Source organism: Phyllostomus hastatus, unplaced genomic scaffold, assembly GCF_019186645.2.
Source record: "Phyllostomus hastatus isolate PE091 unplaced genomic scaffold, TTU_PhHast_1.1 phas_scaffold_501, whole genome shotgun sequence".
Classification (NCBI taxonomy): domain Eukaryota; kingdom Metazoa; phylum Chordata; class Mammalia; order Chiroptera; family Phyllostomidae; genus Phyllostomus; species Phyllostomus hastatus.
In genome coordinates, this window is record NW_025334033.1 from 41439477 (window position 1) to 41454568 (window position 15092).

The window sequence follows — 15092 nt, forward strand, 5'->3', positions numbered from 1 at the left end:
CAAAAACTTGTACCCTAGTTTGGCCACTCATGTATATCCTTAAAATAATTTTTTTAATTAAATCCTTTTCTCAGCTGTAAATTCAAGATAAAACAGAACTATATTACTGACTTGTCAAAAATATTAAGAACTGCATAATGCTTTAAAAATGCAAAGATATGAATACTCAGCTTCAAAATCATTAACTACTGGAAAGTGTAAGCTTTTAAAATGTACTTGGATGCCAAGGAAACCGGAATGATAATTAGTGCTTCATGTGTGTGTTTTTTTAACTTTGTCCCTTTTTTTTCCCCTCAAAGATTTTATTTATTCACATTTAGAAAGAGAGGGAGAGAAACATCAGTGTGTGGTTGCCTCTCATGTGGCCTTCACTGGGGACCTGGCCTGCAACCTAGGCATGTGCCCTGACTGGGGATCAAACCAGCAACTCCTTGATTTGCAGCCTGAGCTCAGTCCACTGAGCCAAACCAGCCAGGGCCATGTGTTTTGTTTTTTTTTTAATTGAATTTATTAGGGTGACATCTGCTCACAAAACCATACAGGTTTTCAAGTCTACAACTTGATAAAACATCATCTACACACTGCATCATGCGCCTGTCGCCTCAAGCAAAGTTTCTTATGTGGAATCGCATGATTTTTTAAGTGATTTTCTTGTCATGATAGCTGAAAGCATGTGCTAACAAAGATCTTCAGATTGGTATGCGACAAAGCTATGGCTGAACAGACAATTTAAGGAACACCTGGTTTTCCTTTTTTTCCACTTGGATTAGGTACAATATACGAGGTCTGTCAGAAAAAGTTCAGCCATTGTTAATATAATGAGGATGGTTTACATGACATCAATGTAACCCGGCAGCGAGGAAAGTGGACTGGAATGCGCATGTGTGAACAAAGACAACTTCACTGTGCTAGTCGGTGGGGTGGTAGACACCATTGAGTGAGCATGTGTACTGTGTGGTCATTGCATTCAAAATGACTGAGCAAGTAGAGCAATGAATCTGCATCAAATTTTGTGTTAAGCTTGAACAGTCCTCCACAGAATTATTCGGATGATTCAGAAGGCTGCAGCTTCATCATGACAATGAGCCTACTCATGTATCATGTCTCATGCAGAGTTTTTTGATGAAACATCAGATCACCCAGGTGACTCAGTCCCTGTACAGCCCAGATGTGGGGCCTATTAACTTCTGGCTTTTCTCAAAGGTAAAATCACCTTATAAAGGGAAGAGATTTCAGGCTGTTGATGAAATTCAGGAAAATGTGACTGGGCAGCTGATGGTGACTGGAAGAACTGTGTGAGGTCCCAAGGTGACTACTTTGAATGGGACTGAGACGTCATTGTCCTATGTACAATGTTTCTTGTAGCTTCTTCAAAAACTGTCTATTTTTCATGTTACATGGCTGGATACCTTCTGGACAGACCTTGTGTATCCTCTTCCTAATAGCCTATTTTGGTTATGACAAAAAGATTGTAGAGAGATACAATACCTATATAGAGAGATACAATATCTTTAACTGAGGTATCTTTTTTTCTTTTTAAAGATTTTATTTATTTTTAGAGAGGGAAGGGAGGGAGAAAGAGAGAGAAACATCAACATGTGCGGTTACTGGGGGCCGTGGCCTGCAACCCAGGCATGTGCTCTGACTGGGAATGGAACCTACGACACTTTGGTTTGCAGCCCGCACTCAATCCACTGAGCTACGCCAGCCAGGGCTAACTGAGGTATCTTTAAAAATTAATTTTATCAGTTGAAAATTAATTTTGCTTTGATATTAAGAGCCCAGGAAAATATGCAGAGTTATTAATGCCTTCCAAATGTACCCTTACTTCTTGTATTAAATGTTTGAAGAATTCTCTTTTTGAATGGCATTGAGAGGACTCTGTGGGTGCTTAACTATTCACATTTTCATTTATCTTTGACCAACTATGTAGTAATTGTCATAGCACGTTAAAAAAAATTCCCTGTAGTAAAGAACATGCCATTGCCTCAGGCTGTATAACCCCTTTTTACATTGTGTTTTATGCCTGAAATATTCGGTTTAATGTTCTGTGTATTGAAGTCTGATTTTTTTTTTTTAATGTAAGTTTGGACAGGATCCTTGAGGTTGCAAGGAACAAAGGCATGTTATCTTAAATGCTGGAGGTTTATTTTAAGAATGCAGAGGCCAATAAGGCCTTTGTCTCTTAAGAGGCACGGTTCCTTGGAAAGCTAAGAAAATAGATCTTTGTCCTACAGAAGACCCAGCAGCTCCGATGTCTGGGTTGTGTCCTCATCTTGAAATGGATGTCCATTGCTGCGTAGTCACAATGTATGTGCTCTTCTTCATGTGTTTTCCTGCTTCTCTCTGCACATTTCTTCTGCTACTTCTGTCTCTGAAAGAGGTCCGATTGATTCTTCTAGTCATAATCCAAAAGAGAGTTCCCTGATTGGGCACAGATTACTGGGTCATTCTGGTCTCTTTTATGTCCACCCAGAGGATAGCCATCCTTAACTAAGGCATAGATCCCTGGTGTAGTCACTTGCGGCCAGTACAGCAGGGCTGCAAGCCACCAGGCATAGCAAATTTTGTGGAAGGACCCAACACTGGCAACCTAGAAGAGGTTGTGAGCAGGACAGGTCTTTGGAATCCCATGGATTTCTCGGTCCAATTATGATCTGATTAAAATGCTAAGAATACATTACTGTCAATATTACAACTTTGTAAAGGAATCAAATAGTGACAAAAGTGTTGGTTTGACAAACAGCAGCATTGAAAAGTGGTTCAGATAAATTGCTTGGGGACCAGACTGCCTCGGTTTGCTTTGGGATTCCCATGTAATTAGTTAGGGACATATATCCTTCACTTAATGTAATTCCACTTGAGACCCCTTCTATGTCTTGTGATAGTGTCACATATTTTACTTCTTTATGGTATAAACCTCATCATACATTTTTGTGGCTTTAAACAAAGAAAAAATAATAAATACATACCTACATATAAAGCTTTTCCAGTGCTCTTTTTCCTTCATGCAAACCTGTGCTTGCATTTTGGAATAATTTTTCTTTAGTCTGTAGAATTTCTTCTAATATTAATTTCTTGTAGCTCAGCTCTGTTGGAGACATTCTGTGAGCTTTTGTTTGTCTGAGAATGTCTATTTCACCTGCATGTGTGAAAGGTGTTTTTGCTGAATTTAGAATTTCAGGTTGACAGCTGTTTCTTTCAGCATTTTAAAAATCATTCTATTGTCTTCAGCCTTCATTGCTTCAGATGAAAGTTTTGATTCTCACCATTAATCCTTTGTATATGATATGCCCCCTCCTTTTTTTGCTGCTTTTAAAATATTTTTTTAAGGGGACTTCAAAGCTCCAGAAAAAATATAACTAAGTGATGAAGAGATAGCCAACCTATCAGGTGCACAGTTCAAATCACTGGTAATTAGGATGTTCACAGAATTGGTTGAGTATGGTCACAAAATAGAGGGAAAAGTGAAGGCTGTGAAAAGTGAAATAAAAGAAAATGTACAGGGAGTCAACAGTGAAGGGAAGGAAACCAGAACTCAAATCAACAGTTTGAAGCAGAAGGAAGAAATAAACATTCGACAGGAACAGAATCAAGAAACAAGAATTCAAAAAAAATGAAGAGAGGGTTAGGAACCTCCAGGACAACTTGAAACATTCCAACATCTGAATCAGGGGAGTGCCAGAAGGAGAAGAGGAAGAGCAAGAATTTGAAAACTTACTTGAAAACATAATGAAGGAAAACTTCCCCAATCTGGTAAAGGAATTAGACTTCCAGGAAGTCCCGGAAACACAGAGTCCCAAAGAAGTTGGATCTGAGGAAGCACATAGCAAGACACATCATAATTGCATTACCCAAGATTAAAGATAAGGAGAGAATCCTAAAAGCAGCAGGAGAAAAGGAGACAGTTACCTACAAAGGAGTTCCCATAAGACTGTCAGCTGATTTCTCAAAAGAAATCTTGCCCCTGGCTGGCGTAGCTCAGTGGATTGAGCTTGGGCTGTGAACCAAAGTGTCACAGGTTCGATTCCCAGTCAGGGTACATGCCTGAGTTGCAGGCCATGACCCCCAGCAACTGCACATTGATGTTTCTCTCTCTTTCTCCCTCCCTTCTCTCTCTAAAAATAAATAAATAAAATCTTTAAAAAAAAAAGAAATCTTGCAGGCAAGAAGGGGCTAGAAAGAAGTATTCAAAGTCATGAAAGGCAAAGACCAACATCCAAGATTACTCTATCCAGCAAAGCTATTATTTAGAATGGAAGGGCAGATAAAGTGCTTCCCAGATAGGTCAAGTTGAAGGAGTTCATCATTACCAAGCCCTTATTATATGAAATGTTAAAGGGACTTACTAAGAAAAAGAAGATCAAACTAAGACTTACTAAGATACAAAACTATGGACAATAAAATGACAACAAACTCACAACTACCAACAACTGAACTTAAAAAAACCCACAAAAACAAACTAAGCAAACAACTAGAAAAGGAACAGAATCACAGAAATGGAGATCACCTGGAGGGTTATCAGTGGGAGTGGGGTGGGGAGCATGGGGGGAAAGGTACAGGGAATAAGAAGCATAAATGGTCCAGGTACAAAATAGATGGGGAGATTAAGAATAGTATAGGAAATGGAGAAGTCAAAGAATTTATATGTACAACCCATGCACATGAACTAAAGGAGGGATGCTGGAAGGTTTATGTGGGGGGTGCAGGGCAAAGGAGGATAAAGGGGAGAGAAAAATGGGACAACTGAATAGCGTAATCAATAAAGTATATTTTAAAAATATTTTTTCTTTTTGATTTTCAGCACTTTGATATGATGTGTCTATTGTGGTTTATCTTCTCAGTCTATCATCTGTTTTTCTGCACTGGTCTCACACTTCTCTTTTTAGAATTTCAATTACATGTGTGTTGAGTGCTTGATACTGTCCCGCAAGTCACTGTAATTCCACCCACCCTTTGATTTTTCTCTGTTATTCAGGCTTGATGATTCCTTTCAACTTGTTTTCAAACTCACAAATCTTTTCTTCTCATGTATTCACCGTGCTGTTCATCTCATCTAATAACTTAAAATTTAGATGTAAGATTTTTCAATTTTTGGATGTTCCCCGTGGTTCTTTTTTATGGTTTTCATATCTGCTGAAATTCTTTTTTTCTTTACCCATTATATTCACCTTTTACTACAGATTGTTTAATATACTTAGGTAGTTATTTTGAAGTCTTTGCTAGTTCCAACATTGGGGACATCAGTATATGTGTTTCTGTTGAATAATTCTTTTTTCTATAGACCCTTGAATCACATTTTCTTGTTTTCCCCCCAATATGGTAATTTTTTTTTTAATTTGTAACTTTAAAAAATTTATTGTCCTTTTTCTGTGTTTCTTTTTTCTCCTTTTTATTGGATTCATTGGGGTGACACTGGTTAACAAAATTATACAGGTTTCAGGTGCACAGTTCTACAACCCATCATCTGCACACTGCATTGTGTATCTAGTAACTTTTTACTGTATGATGATACATGTTGGAGACACTGCACTCCATTGTCTCTCGCTGAAGGATGTGGAGCATTGTTCTAGGAGATGGTTAAATGACTGATGGAGCATCTTGAACTAGTTGAGGTTTGATTGTAGTCTTTGTTAGCTGGATCCGTTTTGGTTTGGTCCTTAGTTTTATGGCAAATACCTTTGTCCTGGTCGTGGCCTTTATTTCTAAGGATGTGGCCCTTCTTAAGTTTTCATGGAAAGCCTAAAGTGTTTGCCACATTGCTCTATCCCGGCAGGACTTGAAGTTTGAGCTCCGGAGAGCCCTGAGTGGGCAGCTGCTGAAATACCTGCTCAGCACTGTCCATTCTGCAGCAGTTTCTTTGGCCTGGAATCAATGGAGTTCTTGTCTTGCTTTCAGCCTAAGACCTGAGGGGATTTTACATGCACATTTTGGGGTGACCTCTCTGTAATTGCTGCTTTCAGTGATTTCCTGTCTTGATTTCCAACCACCCTGAGTTCTGCCTGCCCTGTTTCATGGACATGGTGTGCGCTCAAGGCCCAGCTGCATAGACACGGCTCTCTCCTGTCAAGGGCTGCCAGCCCTACAGGTTTTACTGCAGAAAAGGATGAGACCATAGCCTCTCACCTACCCAGAAGTTAGTGAACGTTCTTCACTGCCTTTGTGCTCTGAGGGTCTCCCAAGTTACCATGATTCCCCTTACGTGTTCTTTGGGAGTTTATGGGCTCGTTTAAGTCACCCAAGTGCTCTGTGATCATAATTTAGTATCATAATACCTAACGGCTTGAAAGAATTTGGAAAAGCTTTATTTGTTTATTATCATTATCCGTGCCATATTTAAATGTTCTGAGGTATTTTTGTTCAGAAGCTTAGGACAGATACAGAGACTGAATTAAAATCAAAGGCAAGTCTTACACAAATCAATCAAAAACTTCTCTCTTGTCAGATAAAACAGTAGCTCGCCAGCTACATGCACAAATCATAGTTAAAATAAATTCTCTATTTTCATCTACTCTGACAAAGAGACAAAGCAATAGCCATTTCAACCAAAAATAGTCTCCGCGGTGACGCAGACCCACTTCAGCCCTGCACCCTTTCCTGCCCTCCTGTCTTGCTATAGCCTGAGTGTTGACAAAGTCAACAGGAAGTGGTCACAGGCCAAGGGTCAGAGAGCATACATGGTAATTTCCTCAGGGTGTGTATGAGAGATATTTGTCCTGTCTTACACTGGAAATGAACTCAAGCATTGTGGATGGTGAATCACAATAAGATCCCTGCAATAATAAATTACTTAGCTAAAACATTTGTTTTCTTTAAAAATTATTTTTTGTTTAAGAAATTTAATTTTCAGTTACAGTTGATATACAATGTTATACTAGTTCCAGGTGAACAACATAGTGATTAGACATCTATATACCTTATGAAGTGATCACCTGCTAAGCCTAGTACCCGCCCGGCACCCTACATAGTCATTGTAATATTACTGACTATATTTCCTATGCTGTACTTTATATCCTCGTGACTACAAACTGGCAATTTGGAAAGGGAATTGGGGGATGATTCCCATCTGGCAACCATCAATTTTTATCTTAGCTAAAACATTTTATAAGTAATTATTCAGTTCTGTCCTTTCTCTGTCCTGTGTACACAGCCCCCAAAGCTAATGCTCCCCTAGACCATCCGAGCCTGTCTTCCTACCTGTCATCCTCAGAGTCTCCAGGCCCTGGGCCCCTCCGTACCCTCCCAGTCCCTCCTCACTCCCACTGTGGCTCTACTTATCCCTCCAACCACCCCTACCCCAACCCTGCTTCTGCCAGTGGGGAGGACACAGTGATTTTGAATTTCTCCACAGCCCTGGCAGGTGTGGCTCAGGGGATTGTGTGCTGACCTATGAACCAAAGGGTTTCCAGTTTGATTCCCAGTCAGGGCACATGCCTGGGATTTTGGGCCAGGTCCCCAGTGGGGGACTGGTGAGATGCAACCACACATTGATGTTTCTCTCCCTCTCCTTCTCCTTATTTCCCCTCTCTCTAAAAACACACAAATAAAATCTTTAGAAAAAAAGAATCTCTCCACATTTGGCTTTCCTTCAAGTCCCATCTCCTGCCATTACCTGCTCTCCCAGCAATGGCGGAGAAAGCTTCCACATGGCCACCTTGCTGCCTGTGCTCCTGAGGTCTAATCTCCTGAGGTTAATTCCAGGTGGGCCCTCATTGGGGCTGGAACCCTTGGATTTCTTCTCACACCATAACAGAGGCAGCTTAAAATCTTTCCCACTGTCCTAAATCCTCTGCTTCCTTCCTTGCTGGCAACTAAGCATACATTATAGAGAACTTGGGGACCACATAGCATGCCTGAGTTCCCTCAGCCTCCCTCTTCCAACAATGAAACCCTTTTGTGTCACTGTTTTCTTTGTCTCAACTTGAGTTCCTGAGACTGAAAGTGGGGCTTTCTCTTTAAGGTGAAAGCCTGCCTGCACTGGCGATGCCAGCCACCCTTTCATTAGATGCCCATTCCTGCCTCTCTGTACTTTAGATCCTCCCCCTCCAGTGGCTCCTCTTTCTCCCTTTGGAACTGCCGGCACCCTAGCTTGATACTGACATGCATTTTTCATTCCTGTTATCTAATTTCATTAATCTGTGGGTCTCCTGGGCATCTACAGCCTTGGATTATGTGGAGAGACATAGAAGCCAAAACCTTGGCTTTTGAATTTTAAAAGCTATGGTCCAGGTAAAAGATACAAAGATTTGCAAGAATACAGGATCTTCTGAGAGTCAGTGTCTCGGCCCCTTAGGAGGCAGATTTCTTGGGCCACGGGGAGAGGAAGGGTCATCAAGCAGAGCAACGAGGTGAGATTCCGCTGGGGGTGTGAGAAGATAAAGGCAGGTGTCCATGATGGGTGCCCTTTCCTACCCGCTTCTTCCTTGCCGGCAGAACCCACCTCAGGTCATCGAAGCTCATAAGAACAGTCCCTTCCTTTCCCAGCCTCCATTGCAGCTAGAACTGATGGAGGAAACTTCTGAGGGCTTTTACAAAGGTTGTCTTCATTAATAAAAAGAGAGTGATAAGAAGGTATACCCCCTCTCCTGGCTTTTGGAATATTTTTGTGTGAGGATATGAGATTTTGTGCTGCAGCAATCTCTCTGTGATCATGAGGGGTACCTGCTGGCAGGTTGCAGCTGGCAGAGTAGGAAGACAGCAAGAGTCTGAGTCTTCATGGATGTTGTTGAGATGCTAAACCAACCGTGGGACCACCCCCCTTTGTGTGCCATGTTATATGAGATAATAAGTTCTTACTGTGTAGGCTACCCTCAAGCAGTGCCATGGAGTTGAAAACATCCATACCCACTCCTTCCACTGGCTAAGAGAAAAGTCCTACTGCCAAGGACTGGGTGGCGGGCGCAGGGGTGATAGAACTTCCAGATAGATTAGAGAAGTTGAGAACTAAGGGAGCCTTTGCCTCACAGTTGTAGTCAACATCTTATTTGCTGAAGTGTGCAGTCCCCGTTAGTCACCATGCTAAGGGAATGGTGAGGAAGGAACGGCTGCGTGGCCGGGTAGAAAAGGCCTGAGACCGCACAGATTTCCCAAGACGGACATGGGCAGGCAGCCACATTTCCCCATGGGAAAAGTCAAGGGGGAAAAGTCAGACGTGGGGAGGCTTTGGGTGCGGGCAAGAGGACAGAGCTGTGGATGTTGCACTCATACTGATGACTGGAGGCCATCTGCAAGTGAGGGGGTGCGATGAGCTCGGAAGTCCAGGCAGAAGAGGTCCATCATGGTGTGGTCCATCTCTGAGGGCCAGATACCGCCTCACCTCCCTGCTGCTCTCCAGCCCTTTCCTCCCAAGTGGGATGCAACCCCCAGCAAAAAGTGGGGAAGGACAACTCTGAATTGCATGAGGAAACCTGAATGGATGGAGTTTACCCTGAACTGACTAAAATCAAACTCCTAATAACAGGTAGAATGAGAACTTGGGCCAAAAGGTTAATTTAGTTACAGGGAATCCAGCACAAATAATGCCCCCTTTTATTACAAAAGATAACAGAAAACATAACAGAATTACAGCTCAGGCACACCATATGACATTTTAGGTGAAATGTTCAAATTAAAGCTCTAAATTATTACACTCCTATTGTTGCCCTACCAACCATACTGAAGCAAGCCTTACTTCTGTCGGACCCTATAGAAGAGTGAAGTTTTTTCCTTTTATGTACTTGAATGTGCAGATAGAAGTATCTTTCCTGCTGAACAATCCTCTATCTTTAAAAAAAAACAAACATATAAACAAAAACAGACCCAAAACTCAGTCTTACCTCAATCCTGCTCTACCCTGAAACTCTCCATTGCCTTTGATTCCCTTCCCTGCCAAACTTTTTGAGAGAATTATCTCTACTTCCACCCTTCACCTCTCTAAAATCTACTTACTCCTTAATTCCTTCTCATCTGATGTCTGGCTCCAGGCTCATAAACCTGCTACCTATCGGGTCAGGTTCCAGAATACAGTTACTGAATTTACACTTTGAATTACCATTTTTCCTCTTTCTGATGTAGAAAAGGAGGCTCAATTGATGCATAAAGAGCCTCTCAAATGTCCTACTGATTTTCAAATGAGTCCCATCCCAACTCACCACCTTTAACGTCAAACAAGCCTGACCTCCTCGTTTCTGAGCTTTGAATAGGCTCAAAGCTCCAGGCTCATTTTTAATTCTTTTTCCCTTTTCTTGTCTAACTCATTTCAAATCTTTTGGCTTTGGGGCCTACCACAGAGGGTTGTCGTGAAAGACAAATGGGCCAGATCCCTGTGGTTGTTAACTAGGGGGTGCTTCAGATTCACCTGTTCTAAACACACAAAGATTAAGAAGAAAAATGATGCACCGATGCCCCTAGGTCCCACGCCAGATGTACCGACTCTGGATGTGGAGTCCACTCGGAATATCCACGGCTGCCTTACCTGTGCGCTGTGACCTCAACAGAAAGGATGGCTGTGTTGTTCTCTGGTTGTTCCCTGTGTGTGCCCAGCCAAGGGGGAGGTGCTTCTGATGGCACCTGCTCTGGTGTCTTCTCTGTGTCTAGCCCAAGGGCTGGTGTGACCCCCCCACTGATGGGGTTGAATATACATCCCTGAGTGCATCAGATTGTATCTGTGAGAAGTAAACACCCTGCCATATGCTTCAGGACACACCTTTGTTTCTTTACATAAGGGATCTGGGGGTCTCATGTATCACTCTCCCTGATGGACCAGGAGTCCATCAGAAATCGGCTTCTGGACATCAAGAAGATGTAGTCCACACTCATAGACAGTTTCAGCTCAGAGTCCCCTGAAACACAAATGGCTCATGACGCACAAAACGGCCTGGTGGGCTCATCCAGGCTGATCCACTGATTGACTCCAGCATCCACTCCTGGTCCGCTGGCAGGGCTGTGGTTTGTCCCCTGGTCATATGCCAGCTAGTTGTTCACCCCCGTTGGCATCCAGTCAGTCAGTTGGCCATTCATTCATTTACTCACGCAAGTCTCCGGTCACAGCACCCACCCAGCAGATATGTACTGAGAGCCTACTATGTTCCAGACGCTGTTTTCCCACCGGGGACAAAATGGATGGTAATACGCGGGACACGGGACCCTTGGGACCTACTAGGATGGTGTGTTGGGTAGGTTTCCCTAAAGTTCCCCCATGCTGGAGGATTAATGTCCGGCACCTGGCCCAGGGTTGCCTTCCACTCTCAACTCTTTCACGTTGTGCTCCTTACAGCTGGGGCTGAGCACTGACTAGTGCGTCCCAAGCCACAGGTAGGAAGGTGGAGGCAAGAATTTCCAGGTGGAAACTGGAAAAGGTGACAGGAAAACTAGAATGTAGTCGTGAATAGAGTGGGAAAGGCAGCCTGGAGAGGTGACCCTGGTGGGCCAGGAGCCTTCCCAAGTGGTTGCATTCACTGTATTGGGGGAGGGGTGGTAAGGGGTGCGGATGATGCTAGGCGGGGTTGGGATGGGTCAGCTGCCAGGCGCCGGCAGCTCAGCCGGCTCTGCCTGCGGGGATGAGCTCCCAGGGCCCCGGCGGGGCGGTGGTGGGGAGGCAGCAGCGGGGCGCGGGGCGGCGCGGCGGGGGCGCGCGGCGGGAGGGGCTGTGCGCGGCGCGGCCTCCGAGCGCGCGGGGCCTGGCGAGGAGCGCGCGCCTGGCTGGGCTTCGCGCAGGGTCCCCCAGCCGCTGGCGGCCGCTCCGCAGCCCCTAGCCGAACCATGGCGACTGACAGTAAGTGCGCTCATGCTGTGGAGGCCCCGGGTGGGAGGCCGCAGGGACCAGGGGTGGGAAGTTCTCTTTGCGACGCCTGTCTTTATGTCGGGCTCGCGGGACCAGTGGCTGGGGTCTCCCTTCGCTCCCAGACGGGCCCCTGCTTCTCTGCCCATCACCCTTCGCTACCAGGCAGGACTTGAGAGGTTCAGGTGGTCTTGGCAGCCAGCTCCGGAGGGATGTGGCAGAAGGGTGTGCGCCGCGCAGGGGTGGAGGGGACGCTGCGATGCAGTGGGGCAGAGGGGCCTGCCATCGCAGCCCTTTGGGGGCATTGCCCTCAGGCCCAGAGCCAGTCCTTGGGGAGTCCTGCCACCAAGGCGCCACTGGCTCTTGGAGCTGTGAGTTCAAGGTTCGCCTCGAGTTCTGGGTTGGGTTTACAGGCTTGCCTTCTGGGGATAAGGGTACCCGGACTGCTGGGCGGCCCTGTGGCCCTACTTGGGCCATGTTCCCAGCGGGCAGCTGAGGGCTGGCCAAAGACCGCATCTGGTCACTATGGGCAGTGAATGTGATTAGCGTGTGGACATGTCAGGTTAAAGCTACTGAATGGAATTGTTGGAAGGCGTTGAGTTGGCCTGTTTTTGGCATCTTGGCACCACAGCTTTACTGGCTCAGTGCTTTTGGAAATGGAGTCACGTCTATGAAAGCCGCCTAAGTTAGATGTGTGGGAAGCTAAATATTAGCATTATATTACACACATATATATTAGTGGGGTCTCAAAGGGAGATCAGAGTAGAACTACTAGTCACACCTGCTGCATGCCCAGAATGTGCAATAGAAGGTGCTCTGTTCAAAGCCCATAGTACCTATACTAGAAACTCACTGAATGAATGGATGGTGTACTGAGTCGAGACACCCTTCGGCAGGCATTTTTGAGAAGTGAGAAGGTGGGGGTCAACCAAGAGGGGGTCAACATTTCTGCAATAATTTATTGTTATTTTTCTCTTAAACCATTTATTATCCCAGCCAAGAACACAGCTTTAGTATGGCGCAGAAAGCATGGGTTTTTATAGCTACGCAGACCTGTGTTTTAAACCTCCGAAATACACTAGAAGCCAGGACAGAGCTGTCGTGTTTCTCGCACAGTGATGGGCGCACAGCCGGCCCTCGGTGAGGGGCAGCTGCCCCCCCTTCCCTCTCTGCCATCATCTTGCATGTGTGCAGACACCAACACGTTCTCCCCCTTCCCAAATCAAACACGTGCAGATCGTTTGTTTACAATAAAATCAGCTGATCTGGACTAAGTCTCCCATGTTCTCTGCTCATTTGTAAAGGGTGTAGTCTGGCTTAACTTTTTTTTTTTGTGGTCCAGAAAAAGAAAGAATGGATTTAAGCTCTTATTGACAAAGTAAGACTCAGCAAAGAGGAAGATAATTAGATTTGGCCTATTCCTGTATTTCTTAAGAAAAACAAAGGCAAAGGGGGTTTGACATAGTTATAGGCTTGACACAGTGGGACAGTAGCCTATTATTCATTTTCTTGTATTTTGGGTAAAGATGATACATTAGATTCCTAGGAAAAAGTTGTTCATGTTCTTTACCAGTTTATCTAGATAATTGTTTCTTCTACTTCCTTACATGGCATATTCAACTGTACCGAAGAAACAAAATTCATGCCATTGGTTTTGTTTATGGAAAAAAATGATGGTGATACTCAACCAGCTTAGCTCTTGAGTTAATTTTTAGGCTCAATCTTAATTGTGTTCATTCTCAGCTGGGATGGAGCTGGAACTCTGAAAGGTTTCCAGAGTGTAGGGGTAATTAGTTCATCTTTGCTCTTACTCAGAAGTAACTATGGGTCCCTACTATAGAAATGAAGAGAAGGGACATAGTCTCAGCCAGGGTCTTGGAAAATTCTCCACAGATCCTGACCATGTTTGCGCCTCAAAGCCCCGCAGTCCCCAGTGGGGAGATGCCTCCGCAACTCCAGAGCGCAGGGACCCTCCCCCACACGGAGTCCTTTGGTTAGCTCCGGTTCTCAGCCTGGCTGCACATTAGAATCAATTCAAGAGCTTCAGCAATATGCTGGATTTAGTTTTTCTTAAAGGTAGTAAGTCTCAGACTTTAATGTGTATTACAATCACCTAGAGTTTGTTAAAAACAGATTGCCTGCCCTGACTGGTGTGGCTCCGTCTGATGGGCATTGTACCGCAAACGGAAAAGTCGCCGGTTCGATTCCCTGGGCGGGGCACGTGCTTGGGTTACAGGCCAGGTCCCCCGTTAGGGACGTAGGAGAGGCAACAGATCAATGTTTCTCTGCCACATTGATGTTTCTCTCCCTCACTTTCTCTTCCCCTTCCCCTCACTCTGAAAATAAACAAATAAAATCTTTAAAAACATATATATATATTGCCAGGTCCTACCCCCAGAGTCTGGAATTCAGTAAGTCTGGGATATAGCCTGAGAATTTCACTCCTACAAAGTTCCAGGTGCTAACGGTGCTGCTGCGCCCGCTGTCCTCCGTCTTCCCTTTGCAGTGAGGGAATGACAGGGGAGAGGCGGGTAGGATCACGGGGCGGCAGTCCTGTCCCGCCACCCTGCGTGGAGTACACGGCCTCGTTAAGACATGTCACACCTGGGCACAGTATTGCCTCGGGCTGGAACGGACAGCCTTCTCCATTTTAAGGAATTTCTCTTAAGAGGAAAATTGAATTGGTTCTAAGCCAGGCAAAGTCCGAATCCTCTTCTCCAGGCATTTTTGGAAGGAATCCAGAAGGACCTTCTTCATGAATGTGGCGTGTAAATGTATACAAAATGCAAAGGTGTTTTAAAAAACGTTTGCCTGGGAACTTACAATGTTCACAAAAAAGAATGTCATCAATAGAAAGGAAATGTCCTTGTGTGGGAACAGCACGCTGCTCCAGGGCGGTTCCCGAGGAATCGGAGCCCCTCCACTTTGCCTCGGTGAGCTATGAAATGGGAGTTTGACATCCTCAAACTAAATTCCCCTCGAGCGATTCCGATTTTTATTTGGATAAATAAGGCTTATGAGATCTTTAAAAGGTTAAAAAATGGGAGAAATTATAATAGAAAACAGACAAGAGACTAATAGGAAAAAACCCCGTTTTCACAAGCAGCTGGTTTACTATACAAAGTGGTGGTACTTGAGTATCTGAACTATGCTTCATGACTTCCTCTGTGATGGGCGTTCCAGATAATTTTGTGCTTCCAGATCAGAGTGAAGTGTTTTTCTTCCATTTATGTCATTTGCTGCATTATTAATGCTTCTCCTTAGGAGTCTTTATTGTTGAACTCATTGTAGTTTGTTGATGAGAATAATTTCTCAGCAACAGCCACGCACGTTT

General features: G+C 44.4%; 1 protein-coding gene across 2 annotated transcripts in view; it reads left to right on the forward strand.

Moving 5' to 3' along the window:
- The first annotated feature begins 11674 nt into the window (after positions 1-11674).
- The window catches only part of SYT16 (synaptotagmin 16), a 207721-nt gene continuing 204303 nt past the window's right edge, over positions 11675-15092 (forward strand). For both annotated transcript variants that reach the window (XM_045823835.1, XM_045823836.1), the window contains exon 1: positions 11675-11752. In XM_045823835.1, the coding sequence (XP_045679791.1) occupies positions 11740-11752 (13 nt within the window). In that variant the 5' untranslated portion in view covers positions 11675-11739. The remainder of the gene's footprint in view (positions 11753-15092) is intronic.